We start from the raw sequence: 20,683 nt of genomic DNA, 5'->3' as shown, positions 1-20,683 counted from the left end.
GAATTTCTTCAAAAATACACGTTCAAGCTCATTTAGAATGACAAAGCAAATGTAGTGCTGTTCCAGGTATGGCTCATTTATTAATGGAAGACAAAAGCATTTTGCTCCCCAAAATTAAAAAGGCACATTTTTCTAGAACTTTGCACTTCCCAAAAAGACTAATCAACAAAACATTTATAAATAATTAATATTTGTTTTAAATAAATCCGAGTGTGACATGACTTATTGTAAGTCAAAGAAGCTTAATTGTGGTACAGTGACATTTATTCCGCTTTGTCAAAGAAAGAAAACATTTAAATGAATCTCTAAAAGGCCATTGTTACATTTCGCTCTGTAGTCCATAATTTACTAAATAAATACCTATTATGATGTTCAACTGTGCATGAACAGTATGTTAAGGTTTTTAAAAGTGGCCCAGTTTCCCCGCATCATGTCAAGGTGGTCACAAGCACCAAGGCGGCAAGGAGCAGCATGACCACGCCCACCTCCATGACACTCTCCTTGTTCCTCTCGCCCACCGACTCCTCGCGTCTCCTCAGCATCTCCTCCTTCCGTCGCCGATTGTCTCTGTCCCTCTGGAGCTGCTCGCCGTAATGCGAGCGAAAGAACTCGTCGAAGTTGAACGTGCTCCCACGGGGGTCAAACGCCGCCTTCTTCCCTCCCGTCGACGAGGACCTTGGTCCGGTGGGCTTGGCAGCGGAGGGACCGGCCCGGGGCTTGTTGTTCAGGTCGAACTGGCTCAAGAGGCCGCGGTCGTACTTCTTCCGCAAGCCCTTGTGGCCCAGCACCGCGTAGGCCTCGCTGATGTCCGAGAAGCGAATGGTGGCGTCGTCGTTGCCAGCGTTTCTGTCAGGGTGGTGGAGGAAGCATTGTTTGTAGTAGGCGGTTTTGATCTGAGTTTGGGTGGCCTTGGGAGACACGCCGAGGATGTCGTAGTAGCCCGTTTTGCTTCTGTAAAGAGGTTCATCTGGGGCACCATTTCCGTAAGTCCTGATGAACGTTAAATGTCCCCAACAGGTCGCCGGGCGAACGCTGCTTTGCGGGGGGAAAATCCCAAGAGAGTCCGCATGGCCCCGCCAAGTAGAAGCATGTCCGCGACTTGCACTTTTATCGTTCTTCAACCCTAAACAACAATCAACACCACGTCCACTGACATCATGTGAAATCCCAACAGTTACATCCGAGTTCTTTACGTCTCCAGACAGTCGATCTCGGTTAAAATCCATGAATAAACCCCCGTTGGATAACGTCAAAGAGTGCACTGTACCTTGTTTGTGCTTGCCAGTATGTTTCAGTGGGGAATAGTTGCATATTTTCGGGGAAACGTTGAACGTACTTCTGCCAAAACGGAGAATGACCTCCGCCATGTTTGCCGAATCCAAACACGGAAGTGATTGTCTTTCTTTTAGTTGTTTTTTATTTTTGTGCAGTGCCCTCTATTGCCCAGGATGGCGAAGTGAAGGCAACAATTTCAGTCGTTTTACAATTTTGTTTTTAAAATTAAATAATAAAGAAAGAATACACGATTTTATTTGAAATAGATTTTATAATAATTCATATACTGTAGTATTATAAATTTATACTCACCCCCGAAGACCGCATTTCCCCCCAGTGATGGGAGTCTGGGACATTGAAATTTCCTGTAAACATTTGCAGAGATTTATATAAATATTGTTCCAGTTTGAATGATCTGTCTTTAAATTATTAAATCAGTGTTGAAAATTATTGTGGGAAGTGAGCATCTCCACGTTAATATAAATTCGTAAAGTTTTTTTTTTTTACATTAAAAAAAAAACATTATTCATCATTCAAATACAAACAATCAAGGCAAACATTGTCATACAATATACATTTTGCAGTTAAACAGCAACAAGAACTAAAAAAAAAGAAAAAAAGAAAGGAATTAAACAAAGGAAAACCAAAAAAAGTGAGGAATTTAATTCAAAAGAAGATACCGGTCCATTAAAGAAAATTGTCTCTGGGCGTTTTTGTTACACATGAAATATAAGGATTTATTTTATATTATTTTGTATAGCTTGAGGTCATTCTTCCAACTGTTTATGTGAGGCTTCACCTTGATGTATTTGCATTTATGAATAAAATGTTTCACGAGAGAAATATTGTTTAGGTTAGGCACATTCGTGTCGAGAAGTTGAGGGTTATGTAATGCGCATGCGCCATACAACTCTGGCGTCAAGTGCTTTATGAATGGCATGACAACAAGCCGACATGTCTAAATTTAAAACTTTAATCTGGCCTCAAGTGATTCTTTTCGGGGATTCTATCACACAGGTTGGCTGCTGCTACATAAGGACTGGCTTTATGAATGTCACTTTTCTTGCTGTTGTTGTTTGTTCGCTGTTATGCTATGTTGCTAGCTGACTTTATTGTTGGTTCTTTCAGTACTCCTTCCAAGTAAACGGATGGGGTTCGGGTATCGCCGATAAATTAGCAAGGTCTTTCCGTTTCTATATTATCCTAGACTAGTCGATGTATATTTCGGAGCCTAAACAATGGGGATGTGTGTTTTTCGACCAGGAAGTGTGATATAGTCAACAGAGGACTGTCGGGCTACAATTCCCGATGGGGAAGGATTGTTCTTCCCAGGATAGTGCATCAAGACGAGTCGGCAAACATTGCAGCGGTTACTGTCTTCTTTGGAGCCAACGACTGCGCCCTGCAAGGTACAACTCCACATACGGCTGCACCGACATAACGATCTAGTTTCCGCGGCGGCGGAATACGTCGTCGCGCAGCATAAAAAGTTGCGCTCTGCCACGTTTTTTTATTGGATTGTTTTCTTTATGGCATGGGCGTTTTTTTTTTTTTTTAAAGTGTTTTGGAAGTGATTTTCATACAAATAATTACTCGAATTGACTATATGAATAACATTGCAAAAAGATGCAAAAAAATGCATACACATTTAACATTTGTGTTATTAATTGGTCAATAAATTCGATTACAATTATAAATATTAAAATTAGCATGAAATACCTCGTGAGGCTAATCACGTGTGCCGCCATCTGGTGGCCAACAGTAGAACACTCAAAATAAAGAACGGGGGGGGGGGGGTCACGTGTTTATTGTAAATAATGAAATTAAATAATATTTTAGCAGTTGGATGGACTAATCACATCTCCAATTAAGCCAACTTTTAACAAAAGCAAACTATTGCGGTTTCATCATCTTCCCCATTTTTTCCCCCAAAAGTCTTAGTGATGCAAAAATAAAATAAAATGAGCCGACTAAGCAGTGTAATAGGCGGAAATGAATCCCTACGCAACAGCTATATACCGAAATGTGTTTTACCTATTTTCACTCATTATCATATATAAAACATCAAGACTTTCAGTCTTGAGGCAATGCAATGCTGCGCAGCTCCCGCGGAATGAGGGAGGCGGCGGGAGTTTTACAACACTTCACAATTCCGTTTTTTACCGTAAAGTTAATAGATTTGTTGTCAACCCTTTAAATTAAATCTCCTGTACTGGATGTTGCATTGCGCGACTCGCACACTGACATGATTCCAATCTGCATGTAGATAAGAACTCGCAGCAGCACGTACCTCTGCATGAGTACTCCGAGAACCTGAAGGCGATGAGCAACTACCTGACCACGGCTGGAATCCCGGCAGGCAAGGTCATCTTCATAACCCCTCCTCCCATCCACGAGGCAGCCTGGGAGGAAGCGTGCAAGCTGAAAGGTAACTTCACATGTACATCGGCGTCTCCGCCGAAGCTCACCGAGTGTCTTTTTTGCGTCCCAGGTTGTCCTCTTAATCGTCTCAACTCTGTGGCGGGCCAGTACGCTCAGGCGTGCGTCCAGGCGGCTGCTCAGTGCGGCGCCGACGTCTTGGACTTGTGGACGCTCATGCAGAAAGACAAACGGGTTGCGTTTTATTGTATTGTTTGCATATTTCATGAAAAGAAAACTACTTATCTTTTAGGTTTTACTCCATTTTGAGGTGAAGAAGTCGATGCATCCAAATGACAAGTTTGCTTCTCCCTAGGACTTCACAGTCTACCTGTCAGACGGCCTCCACCTGTCTGAAAAAGGCAACCATTTTGTGATGGAGCACCTTTGGGAGCTACTGGAAAGCAGAGTAGCTCATCTGCCCTTCATCCTGCCCTACTGGGCGGACGTGGACGCCGGGCTTCCCGAGAGCAGCCTGCTGTGCGAGCAGTAAACAAGACGGCACGAGGACTCTCATTTTAAAGAGCCTGAACGTAACATTTCCTGTATACAAACAAATCATTTATTTGGGATGTGTGAGTAAATAGTGGACACGAATAAAAAGCATTTTTCACTGAGCAACAGTTTCACATACATTCACTTCATGTCAGCCATGTTACTTAAACTTAAGTAGCAGACATTGTGAGCACAATTTGACACAAGCACACAAAGCAGTAACACAACTTGAGCACCTCAGCTTCGCAACAGGAATTCCATTTCCCTGACTCGCTCTGTATGAGGGGGAATAACAGTCCAAGAAAGGCACAACAGTGTTTTGGAGTCAGGGTGACACGATGAAGACTTATTTAAAAAGGTGACAATCATGACAAAACACCTAAGTGTGTACAGTAATCCCCGGCACTAACAGTTCTCACCAACTCTAGGCTTCTTGGCATAGTTGTGCTCAAAATATACCACAAGATGGCGCCAAAGCCCAACTAATAGGAACGCAGTAATTGGTGTTACTAATTTTTTTTTCAAAAGTTTGGACACACAAGTTGAGTTCTAAATGATTTTAAAGTGACATGGAATCAATAGTATGTGGTATATTCACAACGTAAACTATTTATCAAGGCAATTCTACACATTCCAGGGGGCGTCAATTACGGGCGATTTTTTTTCTATTCGAAGCAGGGCTTGGTCCCCTGTCCCCCACAAATAGTGCGGGATTACAGTAAAACGATCATTCAGTGGTTTTGTACACTAATATGCAGCGTAAATGATTTCAAAGTGCAGCATGGCGACTTGTGGAGAGCAAATACTGTGGAAAATGCTTTTGAGGTACGATGAAAGCGGAAATGACACTTCAATGGGAGGCGGTTCATCTTGAGAAGAGTATGGAAAGTCGTTTGAGAATTTATCCGATATCCTTGATAGTAAGATTTAGGCCAACAGACTGGTATTCTCTTTGTCCTCATTAGTAAAGCTGGTGCTACTATTGAAGACAGAGGGTGTACTAGTACACAGATATCAACTAAATGCACAAGTGGCTTTCCATTGAGTAAGCGTCCACATGAATGTTAGTTACACAACAATTGGACTTAGCATTGAGTCTCTTTGGCTTCAAAGCACTCCTGCCTTTTGAGGCGCCGGCCCGACGGGCTCTGATTGCTCAGATCCTCGAAGGAGGATCTCGTAGCCGACAAGCAGGCTCCTGCGGTTGGGAAGTCGTCGGCCCGGACCGCCTCCTCTCCCGGGTGAGAGTCGCTGCTGTTGTCCTCCTGGATGGTGGCCATCCGCAGCCCCCCGCCATCGCCGCCGTCCGGCGTGGGCACGTAGCTCGGGCCGGAGGTCGGGTTCGAGACGGCGGCGGCCGTCGCCTGGCGGGGCTGCGGCAAGGGCGCGGTCGGGCCGGCGGAGGAGAAAGTGGGAGGCTGAGGAGGCTTGACGATGCGCATGGGCGCCGCCTCCAGGTTGTTCAGGATTTCTTGCTGGAGAGAGAGGCAAGTGCAGAGGTCAACTGTGTGGGATGAGGCGGGATCTGTTTTCGTTTTTTTACTCAAATCAGTGTGACATTTTAGTTCCATTTCCACCAAGCAGGACGCCATATTCTTGGTTGGGATACTGACTCAAAATAAATACTGTTGACTGATTTCAGTATATTCTTAGATAACTACAAGTGTCTTGTTTGTCATGGCTGGACCGCCCCAAGTACCGTACATGGCACATGGATTTTAAAACATGATTTATTTATTTTGGGTCCAAACAGATTTCAGCCTCAATGTGGGACTGTTTCTTTAACAAATCCGATTTCAAATGTCTCCTTTCAGGGCCAGTGTGCTGGTCCTCGCCTTGATGATGTAAGACAGGGAGACCATTTGACCGAACGTCTTGATTTTGCCCCGATACGTCCATATTTTTACAACTGTTTTTTTTTCTTCTTATGTAAATTCATGAAAATGTAAGTTTTTCACATGACTAATTAGCATGTGTTGAATTTGCGTGAAAAATGGGAGGCACCGTGTTGTTAACGTGACTGGTAGACCACGGCCTGCTCCCAAGTAGATCACGAGGGATGTAGGGGTGGGAAAAAAGGCGTGTTTTGTGTGCGCGCATTATTATTGTTATATATTTAAAAATGTCTTCTTTTTTTTTCTTTTTATAAAATGTAAGTCAACTTTTTACGTTAGCAAAACTTCACTTCCTGAGGGTTCAAATAAGGTGATGAGCGGTGTCGGCCTCCCAGAATTTTAGCTCACTGGAGAAGTCGCGGTGGCGTGGGTTCGAACCATGAGGAGTTGGGTCGACACTGCCGGCAATAGCGAGAATGAATACGCATCCAAGGACGGCTGCTCAAGGCCGAGCCTAGTGTCTTCGTTTTGGGAATTCAAAATATGGTCACCCTATATAAAAAAAAATATATATCTATACATATACATATATTGTGATGTTACAGTAAAGCTATATCTCCACTATAAGCACAGATAAAGATTAGTAGCTCAAAAGCGCACCATAGGAAACTGAACAAAACTGTACTGCCTGGTGGAAACATGACTTCTGATCCAAGGATGTAATATCCATCTCAGGTAAAACATCCATTTTATGTCGTGCATGAGTAAAACATATTTTTGTAAAGTAAGAGCAACACTGTAGCCCCTTTTACAAGGCTAGAAAAAGACGATATAACTCTACTTTTTCCGTACAGCCAGCCTGGCAATTTTCAAGCTTGAGAGGTAGTAGTAGAACTGGAACAGCAGAGGGATGTGGCCTGTGTGTGTTGGCATTGGTGGCATTGGTGGCATTGGTGGCATTGGTGGCATTGGTGGCATGCCCCCCCCCGCCCCCCCCCCCCGCCCCCCCCCCCCAAACCAACAAAATAGTGACAACTGTGCAAAAAGCAACTAAAAACAAAACAGGGTAAAAGACAGCAAGTGAATTAAAAAATAAAACCACCCTGCTCTGCAAACTGAAAATGTGGACACACACGGCATCTGATTGCACAGACGGCGACAAGTTTCAGTTTGAGTACTCCCAAGATGCAATCTTGCGTTCTTGAGGTAATTTCTGATCGGATGGCGCCTTGGACATCCTTGCAGCGACTTTGCGGGCGATCAGCGATTACGTCAAGGAGTAAAGGAGTGCGGGAGTATCACAAACGTGGGCCCACAGACCATGCATCATCATCATCATCATCATCATCATCATCATCATCATCATCATCATCATCATGGACTCGATGGCAACGCAACACCAAGCCATGGCGCACGCACTCACCTATGGCTGGAGCTCTACTACAAACCTCCAGCGTCTGCTGCAGTTCCAATAAGAAAAGGCCAAGAGTGACAGAAAGGTCATTGAAAGCCCGCACGGACCGACAGCCCCAACGCTAAGCTTCAACTCTGTACTTTAAACTCACTTTTTTTTTTTTAAGTGGAACTCAACCTTAAACATGTCTTGACAATAATATGTTATATGTGACCTCAGTAGTCTAAACATGACATTCTGATTTATATTACATTTGTGCAATATGAGTTATGAAGCAAAATCCAGCCGTTTCTTTAGCCATCTCAGGGGGCGGCCATTTTGCCACTTGTTATCGACTGAAGATGACATCAGTGTTGCTCAAGGCTCAAGCAACGACCAATCACAGCTCACCTGTTTTCGGAAGCCGAGCTGTGATTGGTTGTTACCTGATACCTGAGCAACAGTGATGTCATCTTCAGTCGACAGCAAGTGGCAAAATGGCCGCCTTCTGATATTGATACAAACTGCTGGATTTTGCTGTGTAACTCATATTCCATTAACGCAATATTAGCCAGAATGCTATATTTAGACTAGTAGGGCTGCAAAAAACATATTATTGTCCAAAAATATTTTGGGGGGTGGACTTCCTCTTTAATGATATATACACCAGTACTTTTACATCTAACAATGTCCTTTGTGCTAATATGCAGACCATAATCTTTCCAACTCGGCAGAGTGCCTTTCTAGTTCTCATTAGATGCATAATACTTTCTACAATGACAGTACTTCGGAATCCATATATGGATGAGGATATCATAATGTCATATTGTATCACTTACCACTCTCACATACCGGAAATAATCGATAAAACATATTTGCAGCTCCTATAGGGGGCAAGTGCCGCTATTTTTACAGTTCCGCTTTTACCGTTAGCCATTGATATAGCTCTTGTATTAAATGTCAAGGGTGTGACTGAAATGTTCGGTGTCTGTTTTTTTTCTTCTTCCGGGTTAGAGTGATGGTAATGACTGGAAGGCAAAGGAAAAATGTCTCCGCTGCACGAAAATGCTTCATGCTCACCAAAGAATTCTTCAAAAGGAACTTTCACAATGCACATGGGGCGCGTGTAAGCGAAGATAAACTTACATTCAGAGGGCAGTACAGCGACATTGTGTTCTCCTCATACTGCTGGTCGAGTTTCTTGTCCTGTAAGAGAACATAAGGTCAAATATTTGTATCAGTTTAACTCCGCTTGTAGAATTAAAGCTAGGTTCTTACCACGCAGTGAACGAGAATACTAAGAGGGATCCAGAAGACGAGTGAGAACACGACAACAGAACCCACAATGTTATCCGCCAGGAACTTCCCTAATGGGGAGACATTTAGACAAAATATGTATTAAAAAAGGTAGGGGTGTCAGACGATTACAATTTTAAATCATAATTAATCGCATTACTTCAATAGTTAAGTCACAAATAAACACACATTTTATATCTGTTCTAAATGTACAATAAAATATTTATTTTTCATACTCTTAACATAAAAGTGGGAAAACAATGTTAAACTAATGGAAATATTCCTGCATCCTTTAGTCATTGATACGAAAATTAAAAAGATGAACTGTGCTATAAAAAACGAGTGTGATATTAATCTGTGTTGGTCCTTTTTCTGCCACTAGATGGCATAATTGCATTTGGTGACAGCTCAGTGCATTTTCCTTTTCATATGAAGAGCTATCAAATCTTTAACATGAAGCAACTTGTGAAATTCTGCACATTTTTAAAATGATAAAATACAACTTGACCCAAGTCTCCACAAATATATGTGACCCTGGCAAAAGGGTCCTCATGTGCAAAAATAAAATCTAACTAATTAACTACTGCTTACAAATGTTTGTCTTAAATGTATCATGCCCAAATAAAACTAAAAACTGAAACTGATTCCTAGTTTTGAGAAAAACAGGTTCTCTACAGTCAATCCTCGCGACATGCGGACCAGTTTGCCGGAGCGGGTCACATATGCATTATTATTACATTTATTACGGCTAAATTTTGAAGTGGACGTGTCTGCTGAGCAACGACTGGAATTCCCCCAGTAGAGGCTTTCCAAGTAAGGGGTGGTCATTAATTTTAAAAAAATGGTGGCGTTAAAGGAACTTTTAATTAACACACTAATTTTGACACCCCTAATAAAAAGTATTCCTGCTGTCATCATGTTGTGTGTTGACAATCACTTACCAAATGTGTTGATGTCCAGTTTGTCAATGAAGTCCCAGAGACGCTCAATAACATCTTGCACCTGCTTCATGCATTTCCCCTGCAAAAAGATGAACACCACCATAAAATCAATCGGAAGGTGACGGTGTCACGTCTCAAGTGTACATTTTCCACACTCACATTCTCATCACAGAAGCCCACAGTGCAAGGTTTCCCTTTACGTAGGAAAAGGAAGTTGCCATTGCTCTGGACGAAGGGTGCGCAGGTGCCATCTTTCGTCCGGCAGCACACTTTGCAGGAATCCTCTGTTGCTGCATAGAGGAGTGTGGAATAACGCAAAAGCACACACTGGGTAGAAAAAGAAACTGAAAACATGTGTTGCTTATGCTGAATTTCATACTATTGCAGGCACAGGACTGAAGGTTCTGCACTGCCTCACAGAACGGGTTGCACTCTCCATTGCTGCACCGGCCGTTATCCACGCAAACCGTATTGTCGACGGCGTTTTCTGGTCGAGGACACTCACTGCTATTGCCTTCAAGTAAAACACAAATGTATTACAACTGAGATGTTTTTCTCTCTCTCTCTCTCTCGAAGATCACAAGCCTTAAAAGGTGAGTAAAGGGATTTTGGTTAATATTGCTTCTGTGGAATATGAATTAAGCATGAAAATACATCCGCTTTTATCCATCTCATGGGGCGGCCAGTTTGTCACTTGCTGTCGACTGAAAATGACATCACAGTTCCTAAGGGTTCAGGTCACGACCAATCACTGCTCAGCTTGCGAACGTCACATGACCGAACTCCGAAAACAGTTGAGCCGTGATTTATCGTGGCCTGAGCCGTGATTTATCGTGGCCTGAGCCCTGAGCAACTGTGTTGTCATTTTCAGTTGGCAACAAATGACAAAATGGCCGCCCCCTGAGATTGATAAAAACAGGTGGATATTGCTGCTTTTATCCATATTCCACAAAGACAATATGAAATGAATTACAGATTCATATTTGATTCAGTTGCTTATCTCTGCGTGGGCAGCAGGGGGCGCATACCAACCTGTGCAGGTGGCAATGCCCTTACAGGTAGCATTGATGGGCTCTTGGCACCTTCTTCCTGCCAGCTCAAACTTGCAATTGTTGCAGCACGGGCTGTTTCGGTCACTGTGAGGTAAAAGTGCGTTCAGACAATGAAGACGTACTACATAAATATACTGTCAAATATTTGGGTGCAGTGAGCAGGTTTAAAAAGAATACACTTTTTATGTCAGATTTCATACCTGCACTGTGAATCTGGTTTGAATTTGCAGCTGCGCAAGCAACAAGCGTCGTTGTCGAGGTGAAGCAAGCCGGGGTCGCACTCCTCGCCTTCTTCCACCCGGGAGTTCCCACACACGTTGCGATTCCTCTCCTTGAAGCACATGCGAGCCTTGAAACGCAGCGTCTTGACGACAGAGATTTTGCTGCAGTTGGAGAAACGCTGCGAGAGGAGACGTTGGAGGGGTTAAAGTTGACTGGCTGCAAGTGGGGCAGCACTCGCAGTCCGATTGGAAAAACTCTTCAAATCGGATTAATCGGCTTATTAAATCATGAGCACAAAAATGTGCTCATTGTTTTTGTTAGGAATTCTGTATTCACAACAACAACAAAAGCCTTGATAATAATTAAATCATAAAGCCAAAGTTGAAGCTTGTTTTTTGTTATTACATTTTAATAAAAGCGGCTCATTTAAAACCGGCTTTCACACTTTGCATCGCACATTGCATCGACTAAACACCTTCAGTGGCATCTGAAGCTGGACTCATTTTCAATGCCTCAAGTTTTGCCAGTCTGATTGGACGTCATCCAAAGCTTTACTGACTTTTATTGCAATTTATGCAAATGATGCAAGCCTTCTGGCAAACTGATAAGTCGCCTACGTCAGCAATCTGCGCTGATGGCTCAAAAAAAAGGGGGCTTCACAAGAAACGTATTACGCAACCTAATTGCATGTCCTACAACAGAATATTTATACATTTGCATTTTATATGACAAGTCAGTAAATTACAGCCTTCTTTGGAAGACCGCAAATGTATGTAGAAGAAATTGAAAGACTTAAGAGTTAAAGTAAGTAACAGACATGTTGGACTTTGGTGTTACAAGTTGGTAGTTGGTACAGTAGTCACACAATTAAAATAGTACTAATTCATCATCTATCCATTATCTGAACTGCTTACCAGTGAGAAAAAACAAACAAAAAACAATAACAAAATATGGCTAAATGGCACAGTTGGGTTAAAAAAACTAGTCAGTTTGTTACAGCAGCATGATGTTTGTACCTTGTTGTTGACATGGTCTCCGCTCACAGCAATTGGGTACATTATAAACTTCCCCCCCTGGTCGTCACTGGGAGCACAGTGTGGAATGTTGTCCGGATCGTGCTCGGCTCCGAAATTATGGCCCAGCTCATGAGTGGTCACCAAATCTGCCTCCTGATGGGACAAGCAAATACTTGCGTTTAGGGTAAGCACAGCTCAGGACTGAAAAGTTTACCGACAAAGCTTCTTGACATACCAGACAAACCTTTCCTCACATGTTACTACATTCAGTAAAATATTGTATATTGTACATTAAAGCCTCTTAATGAATTTCAACACTCACATATTCTTTAGGCAATTATTTGAACTTAAACATGCAGCAATCTCATGTCAAGTTATTTGCTCAAATTGAAGAATGTATATAATTATAACAAAACATGCCACGGATATCAACCATGTTTTATTCATATTTTATTACAGGTGATCTTGACCTTTGTCAGGATTGTTTTGCCGTAATTCTTGGTGCTGGTCAAGCCGGTGTTGAGGTAACTGGGCTTCTTGGCAGACCGAGATGGATAAAAAGCTGTAAAAGCATAAGATTTCAGAATTTATCCTCCTTACGCACATCCAGTACAGTTTCTATACACCCTTCATATTAACTACAAACACAAGAAGCAACAGAAAAATGACACAAGCAAGACTGTAAAATGCACCAAACACGACCGTATGTCTAAAAGGCAGGCTTTTCAAAACGGGGCCATTGTCCTTACCTGTGGGACAGAGGCCGCCCAGGGCCTGAGGTTTCGAGGGGGCCACGTAGGCGAGGCCCAAGGTGCCCTCGGCAAAATCCTGGTATGTGAACAGGTGGGCCAGACACACCGCAGATGCGTTGTCGGCTATGTCTGCGCTGAATTGCTGCAGACAATTTTTTTTATTATTTGATGTACTGTAGCTCCTTGTATTACACCATTATTTTCTCCCCACCTACCTCCAGAAGCTTCTTGACATCCCAAACGTCTTTGCCTTGCACAGGACTGTTCTCCATGTTGTAGTGGGCCCAGAGGGTGCCAGCACGACCCGGAGGAGGTTTCGTGGGATCCCTGTGGATGATCATCTGAGAATAGATTCAGTGATGATATAAATATATTTTAAAAACACAACAATTATAAAATATTTTTTGTGTGTCAGGTGCTTATCTTTTTTAAAAATCTTTAATTGCATGACTTCAATAAGTGTGGTGGGGGTTAACTAATAGAATGATGGCTGCATCTTTTAGCTATTGATACAATAATTTCATAATAATTCATAAAATTGAGTTAAAATTAAAAAGATGTACTGTACCCTAAAAAAAACGTGTGATATTGATTTGTGATTTTTCTGCCACTAGATGGCAAAAGGTGACGCCTAAGACTCATTGCATTTTTCTTTTCAGATTAAAGCTATCTAATCTTTAACATGAATTTATGTAAATTGTAAAATACAACTTGCCCCCAGTCTCCACAAATACTAGTGCTCGTCAAAAAATTTGAATATCCTCGAAAACTTTAAAGTTAAATAATTTCCGTAATTACATTCAAAAAGTAAAACTTACATAGATTATAGATTCAGTGCCCACAACCTAAGTAATTTCATACATTTCATTTAATTTACATTATTTGGGCTTCATAAAACAGCATGTCAGAAAAAAAATAGAATAATGTGAAGAAATCACCATGCATACTTCCCAGTCTACTGTATTACAAAAGGAAAACAAGGGCCACAATACAGTTCTATCAAGAGGAAAATGAGGGCCACCAGACCCAAAAACAAAGAGCTGACAGCAAGCATCAAGAAAGCCTGGGCTTCCAGGAACCTCAGGCAATGCCACAGCACATCAAGCCAGTGATTAAGGCAAAGGGAATCCATCCAACTATTGACATTGACATATCGTTTTGAAAACACCATCCGTCTTTTTTTTTTTTCATGCAAAAGACTCGGAAGTGTGCATGGGGATTTCTTCACATTATTAAAAAATTTTGACATCCAATTTTGGTGGGTTTTATGAGCTAGAAGCCCTAATAATGTAAAAATAAACAAACACATACTTGAAATCCCTTGAGTTGTGGGCCCTGAATCTATAATCCATGACAGTTTGACATTTTGAATGAAATTACAGAAATTATTCAACTTTTCAAGAATTTTCCCCCAAAAATTATGAGCACCTTCATATGCATATTATCACTGCTAAATTTTGTGTTTGCTGCATTGCGACTGGAATTTCCCCAGTACAGACTTTCCAAGAGGTGGTCATTAACACGCGTTAAAGGAACTTTACATTAACGCACTAATTTTGACACCCCTAATTTTGAGCATCACAAACCACAGAACCTCAGTCAATAAATAACAAATAAATTTCATGTACTTTAAACTATAAAAATACCATTGACAGTGAACAAGAAATTACTTGGTGTGGCTGAATAATGAATGCATATCTTTTGAGTGAGCAAAGGCCGGTCACAGTCCAATACACAGTGTGTCTATTCATTCGCAACGCCAGTGGAACAAACTTAATGAGACGCGCACAAAAGCTTTCAGTTCCTCTTAAAATGTATGTCTCAACGAGGGGACCGTCTTAGTCCACCAGTCGGTCGTTTCCTGCAGTGACGCAGCAAAAAGTGAGGACTCTTTGGTGCCGCCATGGTGTACTACACAAACCTGATTTATTTGCACCCCATAGCCTTTGAATTCGTCATCCCACGACGTAGTTCGATAAATGTCATCGACTCGATCGATTAGCTCAATCTGAAGTAAGACAAACATACACAAAAATATTACAATATATTTTATTAGCTAAACAGAGGATTTGGGGTTGTAGGTGTCTGACCAGGTAATTGAGCGTGACGCTCTCTTGTCCGCGACCCATGTGTCGAAAGAAGCGGTAGTCTGCGACCAGCAACAGGGGGCAGGTGTTCTTGTTGTGGTCGAGGACTTGGCGCTTCTCTCTGTGATGAAAATCTGCAAAGTCAAAGGTGCAGTTTTAGCCAGACATAAACAGAAAAAGCAACAGATGTGCACTGCCGTATTCAAACAGACATCAGAAAGGGATTAGCAGACATGAGGATAAATACACAAGCATACGCCCTTAAAAAGTCAACAATTATATCATCTTCCATTACTTCACTTTCTCAGGGAGCTCTTCACGACAGAGCAAACAGAAATTTTAATGCATTACACTAAAGCATAATTTTTCATCATGAGAGGTGAACTTCATGGCTAGAATGCAAGCAACACTCAATGATACTGAGAATAAGCACCACTCTCAAATTGTTAAATTAAGACTGCTCTGACCGGTGTCAAATGTCAATCAAGGTCAGGGTGCAGGCGAGCAACTGTTGGGATTCGAGTCCAGGAGCTCCCATTTACTAGACAGGCGCTATGTAGAAGTTGCACTGTGGGATTTTGGCCATTTATTTTTTTCTATACTCTTGCTTAAGTTATCTCACAGTATCTGTACTGGGCCATGGCTCAAAGGCGCGCTACATTTCAGCCAATGGTTTTAGATGATGAAATCATTCATATTCAAAATCTTTGGTGGTAAATATTAATAGGCTCCCTTAAGATGTCAGATACTTGAAACATATTTAAAAAGAAGGACAAAGTAGCTTAATTTCATAACTCACCCTTTGTCAAAATTTACTGAGTACAGTGAAGAAAGGATAATCATCCCTAATCATAATTGTGTATGTGTATAGCGACAGCACAAGAATCTTATCTGACACCCACGCCCTTTTCTCCAGCGACCAGAGCCTCCTCCAGCTTAGACATTTGTAATCCTCCTACACTTTTTCTTCCCTGCTTTTTCCGAACCAATTTACATCATCTCCAACAACAAAAACACGTCATCTTTCTGTGTGTGTATCAGGCTGCAAATGCGAGAGACAAGTCAAAGCAAACACACCGTTTATCTTGTCCGTCACCTCGGGCTCGTCCCAGCCTGCCCTGATGGACTCAGGCAGCAGGTCCTTGGCGTGCAGGTAAGCACACACTTTTGGAGAGGCTATGCGGCTCAGATTCTTGATGTCTTGTGAGCGATACACCAGCAACCTGCCATCGCCAGGGCTGTTTGTAAACCTCCATAAGGGCTGTCAAAAATGGACAAAACAGTTGAGTTGAAATACTGTGTAAGATATTTGAAAGACATTAAAAAATGCACTTAGGTGAGTACATGTCTCTGTCCTGGCTGCTCAACACAATGATGTTTAGTTGACAATAATTCCACATGTGTTAACAGTTAACAGTGAGTATACAGTGGTTAATTTGGTGTGTGGCAGTTATGAAAATGTCACGTGAAAGCTGCCTGTAAGTTAATAATTGTTTTATGACTGCCAGAGTTTGACCCCGCAATTAATTATTTTTAGTTCCATTATTTCCTATGGCATCGTTTGCCAAACTTAAAAGGTCAGGACCCAAAATAGATTCTTCATTGATTATCAGCCAGACTCTCAATTCCTTTGAAGTTTTTGATTCATGTTAGTTGTAGACTTAAAATAATTTTTGTTCTCCATCATTAGTTTATGTACAGTATATGTAGATGTTATGAAAATATATGATGCATTTAATTAAACTGGGAGGAACCAAATTGGTTCTCATAATGATTTTTTTTTGGGGGGGGGTCATTTCCAAATACAAACAAATGTGAGGACAACAAACAACACAAAAGGGATTTTGTTCAATGCTGGAGGTTCCATTGCTTAAAGCATCTTTAACTGGTCCCTATTTCTCTCTTCAAAATAAAACCAGAAGCATCCAACAAAACAGAGTGATGTGAACTAATGTAGTATTTAATCTATATGCAAACCAAAACTATGATTTTGCTCCTTACCTCTACATTGTACTCTGCTTCATCACTTAGAATGTGAGCCGAAAACTCATCTCCATCGATGTGTGCCTGCACACGAGAATTCTCTTCACCTGAAAACAAAAGAGCATTTGAATCAGCAATAACGTTCCTATAATAGAAAAACACCATGTCCTGATTATAGAGGTTTGTTAACAGGTGTAAATAACAACAAAACAATAAGAATACAAAATAAATGTGTCACTGGACTGGAAAAGTGATACATGTTTTGACCATCAAACCGGTCAACACTTAAGAGCTAAACATGCAGGTGAGGTGATTTCATGTCAACTCACCGACCACATGCCCCGTGAAATAGTTCTGACGCTGAACGTTGTAGTTCTCCTCCCTTCCGAGTTTATCGACAAACACGGCTTTGAAGTTGTCAGCGAAAATGTCTGTCTTGGTGGTCAAGTACAGCTTGAAATGTCTGGAAAGAACACAGGCCAACATTATACATACAAATGCATGTCACATTTGACCTGCACAATCTAATGACAATGCAAGCCCTAAGGTTTGTCAAGCTCCTCTCTGCTCCAATTGAAATCCATTGCAAATATCGATCCACAAAACTTTTGTCAGCTTCAATAAAACTAGACCAAACAAAGTTCCATCAAGTTGTGGACCTCCAACAAGCAAAATAGTGAAGCAATGTTCCAATAGATTGTGTAAATCAGACTTAAGGAATCCACAAAGGCTGCGTTCAGATTGCCAGCCCAAATCCGATTTTTGCCCCATCCAGATTGAAAGTGGATGGCTCTTTTGTAGTCTGAACAGTCACAAAGCACATGTAGGGTTTTTCCTGTATACAAAATTCAATGGCGGCCACCTCCAGCCTGAGCCACACCCAACACAGCGATCCAGCGGTGTTGATTACGCTCGGCAGCAACGCATTTGAAATGCAGTTGCAGTGCTGCGCCATTATGGAGGCACTATATTAACAGCAGTGCACCAGAAAAACCTGAAGCAACAACAAGAAGAAGAAACAGCTTTCTTTTTTAAAAACTTTAATATACCGAAAGAAGAAACGGATCATGGAGCAACCTGTACATGCCCATTTCCTGGTTGTGAGGCAAAGTCATAAAAACACAGTATATACAATAAGCATAATAGTGTTTTACAACAATAATGAACTATATTTACAATTTAATATGTACTAGTGGTTGAACTTTTAATAATTTAAGTAAAAAAATGGCAAAAATTTATGACAACTTTGTATTCAAATAATTTCTCATTTCAAGCCCCTGAACTTAAAATGGCTGCAGGAGGGCGGCCAAGAATGGTATAGGTCACCGCAGCGAGTACCGATACCTTAAAATAAGACTGGTATTGGCACTGATACGATACCTGGTATTGGTAGTCACACATCATAGTCAGGATGATACTACCTCATTTTGAGTCAAGAAAAACCCTGATTGAAATCCGAGTTTTGCAGGACGGATAGAAACCACATGCAGGAGGTAGTTTCATATCCGATTTGGACAGGATACGTCTCAGTCTGATCAGCTCGAAACACTCAAGAGGCAGTAAAGAGTGTCACATGACGTCAAACACCTAAACGCGCTGGGCACCAGCAACCTGTCAGATGGGTCAATAATGTGGCTCAGTCTGAACGGGGCCAGATCGGATTTGGACACTTGCTAAAAACAGTCTGGACAGTCAACCCTAAAAATTTGAATTGAGGAGGAATCCGATTGGAGTCAGATATGCCTGAAGTCTGAACGCAGCCAAAGTGGAGGGATGTCTTCAATGGATTACACAGTGGGGACGGCCTTCCCCAAGCTAAAAGTCTCCAAGATAAACAAGCATTCCTACATTTGCACCAAGATAAGACTATAATGGGCTAGGCTAAAGCGAAGTATGAACCGAACGAGCTAAACGCCAGCTTTTAGCTGGGTCTCTGTAACGTTTTAGCGATTTACACAAAGTGAAAATAGCATCATGACAGGCACTTTGGTTTTGAAAAAACAATCAGTTTACAGGTACATTTATTTAAAAAAAATTATTTTGCAGGGTTACAATTTCCACGCTGAGAGAGACGCCTTTGTTGTTTACCTCGGACTTATCTTGAGACCTGTATGCTTTAGCCTCGATAGTTGTGAAGTCTGCTTTTCTGCATATTTTAATATTATGAATACATCCTTCTACTGCATACTGTAGTGTAAACCCTTTTTCCTCAATCTGGAAAATATATTGTGCTTTGTATCGCTCCAAAAAACTAACTGACATGCTCTGTTACCTTCATTTACATTGTAAGTGTAGAGAATGGATGTCAGACCCTGAAGCGACAACTGAGGGGGGTGGGGCTTTTGCAAAAGGTCATTTGGGATTCATTTGGTTGAAAAGCACAAACCCCATAATTTGTTCGTAAAGGCTGCTTATTACTAAAAATGTATGACTTCTTGTATATTTTTGTGCACAAGTCCTCGAAACTTTAGTGCGTCCATGAATGAATAATTCCCACCCAATTTTCATATTAATTGGTTACACAGGTGTCGAGGGCTGATTTCGATGTGGCACCCCTGTGGATGCCCGCGGGGGGGCTACTGCCCTGATGACCAAAGCCTCTGCACACCCCTGGCTGGGATAGGCTCCAGCTCACGTGCGAGGCTAAAACCCTGAACAGGATCGCTATAGAAAATGGTTGAAATTCAAATTATACCAAAGTTATTTTATGTTAAGATAACTGTATTTTATTTAACTCGGGTGTTTCTTTCAGGTACGTTATCCAAGTCTGGTTAAGTACGAAAGAAAAAAAAAAGTTGAAACCTAATAAGCGGTTTAGTAAAGCAACATAACTTGAATCCCACAATAACATGACAAGAATAGGAGACAAATCCTGGCGTTGGAATGCTCGTTGTTCACCTCTGCAAGGCTCTGAAGCTAACCAGGCGCTCCAGGTGCGATGAGGTGCGCACGTCCCTCTTCCTCACAGAGTGCAACTGGAGGTCCGACACTGGCAGAATCTCATAATCAGCCAAAATGGAATGAAGTGCATCTGAAAGACATTGCGTGGCACCAGACACGAATAACTAGATAATGAACAGCTATTATAATAGCACAACAGAGTATTTTGTGGCTGACAAAAACACAGCTGGTCCTTGTTAGCAATTAGCACAAACCTAATACATTTGAAACAATATAATTCATAATTGAAATGTAAGCAGATATGTGTAAAGTAACATGAAGTCGTAATTTAGCGAAGTTGTTTTTAACGACAGAATGATTCGAATGACAATCTTAAAAATAGCTAGCAATATTTACCAATTTCGGCGTTAGCTTCACGGCTTTCTTCCACCGTAATTCTTGACTTAAAAGCTCCGCTCAAGGATAAGTGAGCCAGAAAAGCAAAAAAGAACACGCTCCACATGGTGAAACAGCGCTGATAACAAACATTACAGCGTCGCCGACATTGTCATAAAATTGTACAACTCGTCTGTGTGAAGCTAGCCCGAGCAAAACGGAAGTTGACAGAATGACAACTTCCGCTCGGAGTGTCGTCCGCTACCTTTTTCCCTACCAAAGCGCGTCATCCACCTACTTTGGACGCATTTTAACATTACTGCATGGTATTTGTCAGAGGTCTCGGGATTACTGTGACATTGTGAAACTAGCGATTAAAAAAAAAATATATATATATATATATATATATATTTTACATTTTAATGTAGAATATGGTGTGGTAATTAAACTAAGGGGACTGTTCCATACTATTGCTTATTACTGCATTCCCTCTTGAAATGTAATTGATGTGACGTGGTCAGTATAACTGCCTCACAATTCTCAGATCGCAGCTCGACTGTGTGGGTTTCATATGCTTGCGCGAATTTTTTTTTCCAAAGCTTACTCAAGACTACCGGTAGTCTAAATGGTCTATAGGTGTGG

The 20,683-nt window shown here is 41.5% G+C and overlaps 3 protein-coding genes across 5 annotated transcripts; 1 reads left to right on the top strand and 2 right to left on the bottom strand.

Annotated features, from left to right (window-relative positions):
• Window positions 1-52: 52 nt before the first annotated feature.
• On the bottom strand, window positions 53-3,672 carry LOC147162888 (dnaJ homolog subfamily C member 30, mitochondrial-like). 2 transcript variants are annotated; one of them, XM_086094298.1, is made up of 3 exons: window positions 3,566-3,672; window positions 1,588-1,640; window positions 53-1,123 (listed from the first exon to the last, which is right to left on the bottom strand). In XM_086094298.1, the coding sequence occupies exons 1-3, from the start codon at window positions 3,571-3,573 to the stop codon at window positions 429-431; spliced, it is 756 nt and encodes a 251-aa protein (XP_085950424.1). In that variant the 5' UTR covers window positions 3,574-3,672; the 3' UTR covers window positions 53-428. The 2 variants fall into 2 exon arrangements, with proteins under 2 accessions (XP_085950424.1, XP_085950423.1); XM_086094297.1 differs by lacking the exons at window positions 1,588-1,640; window positions 3,566-3,672 and adding an exon at window positions 1,268-1,563.
• Window positions 2,164-4,310, top strand: iah1 (isoamyl acetate hydrolyzing esterase 1 (putative)). Its single transcript, XM_086094299.1, has 6 exons — window positions 2,164-2,292; window positions 2,404-2,456; window positions 2,539-2,684; window positions 3,542-3,703; window positions 3,767-3,888; window positions 4,010-4,310. The coding sequence occupies exons 1-6, from the start codon at window positions 2,230-2,232 to the stop codon at window positions 4,184-4,186; spliced, it is 723 nt and encodes a 240-aa protein (XP_085950425.1). The 5' UTR covers window positions 2,164-2,229; the 3' UTR covers window positions 4,187-4,310.
• Window positions 4,233-20,284, bottom strand: adam17a (ADAM metallopeptidase domain 17a). 2 transcript variants are annotated; one of them, XM_086094294.1, is made up of 20 exons: window positions 20,063-20,284; window positions 19,664-19,796; window positions 17,095-17,228; window positions 16,784-16,872; window positions 15,860-16,043; window positions 14,786-14,916; window positions 14,617-14,703; window positions 12,911-13,036; window positions 12,693-12,837; window positions 12,414-12,505; window positions 11,944-12,096; window positions 10,906-11,105; window positions 10,686-10,789; window positions 10,033-10,167; window positions 9,813-9,943; window positions 9,654-9,732; window positions 8,695-8,783; window positions 8,563-8,622; window positions 7,447-7,483; window positions 4,233-5,663 (listed from the first exon to the last, which is right to left on the bottom strand). In XM_086094294.1, exons 1-20 carry the CDS (start codon window positions 20,166-20,168, stop codon window positions 5,296-5,298), a joined length of 2,583 nt encoding a protein of 860 aa, XP_085950420.1. In that variant the 5' UTR covers window positions 20,169-20,284; the 3' UTR covers window positions 4,233-5,295. The 2 variants fall into 2 exon arrangements, with proteins under 2 accessions (XP_085950420.1, XP_085950421.1); XM_086094295.1 differs by lacking the exon at window positions 7,447-7,483 and having other exon boundaries at window positions 20,063-20,283.
• Between the last annotated feature and the right edge of the window lie 399 nt (window positions 20,285-20,683).

The sequence above is a fragment of the Leptonotus elevatus genome, chromosome 14, assembly GCF_054856555.1.
Source record: "Leptonotus elevatus isolate MCC_2025b chromosome 14, RoL_Lele_1.0, whole genome shotgun sequence".
In the NCBI taxonomy this organism is placed as follows: domain Eukaryota; kingdom Metazoa; phylum Chordata; class Actinopteri; order Syngnathiformes; family Syngnathidae; genus Leptonotus; species Leptonotus elevatus.
This window is presented reverse-complemented; position numbering and strand designations above follow the sequence as displayed.

Bases quoted from the DNA above. Each gene is read 5' to 3' on its own strand.
- LOC147162888 (XM_086094297.1), bottom strand. From the start codon at position 1,367: ATGGCGGAGGTCATTCTCCGTTTTGGCAGAAGTACGTTCAACGTTTCC. The intron at 1,124-1,267 runs GTACAGTGCACT...ATTGTTGTTTAG, and splicing joins TACTGGCAAGCACAAACAAG to GGTTGAAGAACGATAAAAGT.
- iah1 (XM_086094299.1), top strand. From the start codon at position 2,230: ATGTCTAAATTTAAAACTTTAATCTGGCCTCAAGTGATTCTTTTCGGG. The intron at 2,293-2,403 runs GTTGGCTGCTGC...TGGTTCTTTCAG, and splicing joins TCGGGGATTCTATCACACAG to TACTCCTTCCAAGTAAACGG. The intron at 3,889-4,009 runs GTTGCGTTTTAT...GCTTCTCCCTAG, and splicing joins TCATGCAGAAAGACAAACGG to GACTTCACAGTCTACCTGTC.
- adam17a (XM_086094294.1), bottom strand. From the start codon at position 20,168: ATGTGGAGCGTGTTCTTTTTTGCTTTTCTGGCTCACTTATCCTTGAGC. The intron at 12,838-12,910 runs GTAGGTGGGGAG...AATTGTCTGCAG, and splicing joins ATGTCAAGAAGCTTCTGGAG to CAATTCAGCGCAGACATAGC. The intron at 11,106-11,943 runs GTACAAACATCA...CTCCTCTCGCAG, and splicing joins GAGACCATGTCAACAACAAG to CGTTTCTCCAACTGCAGCAA.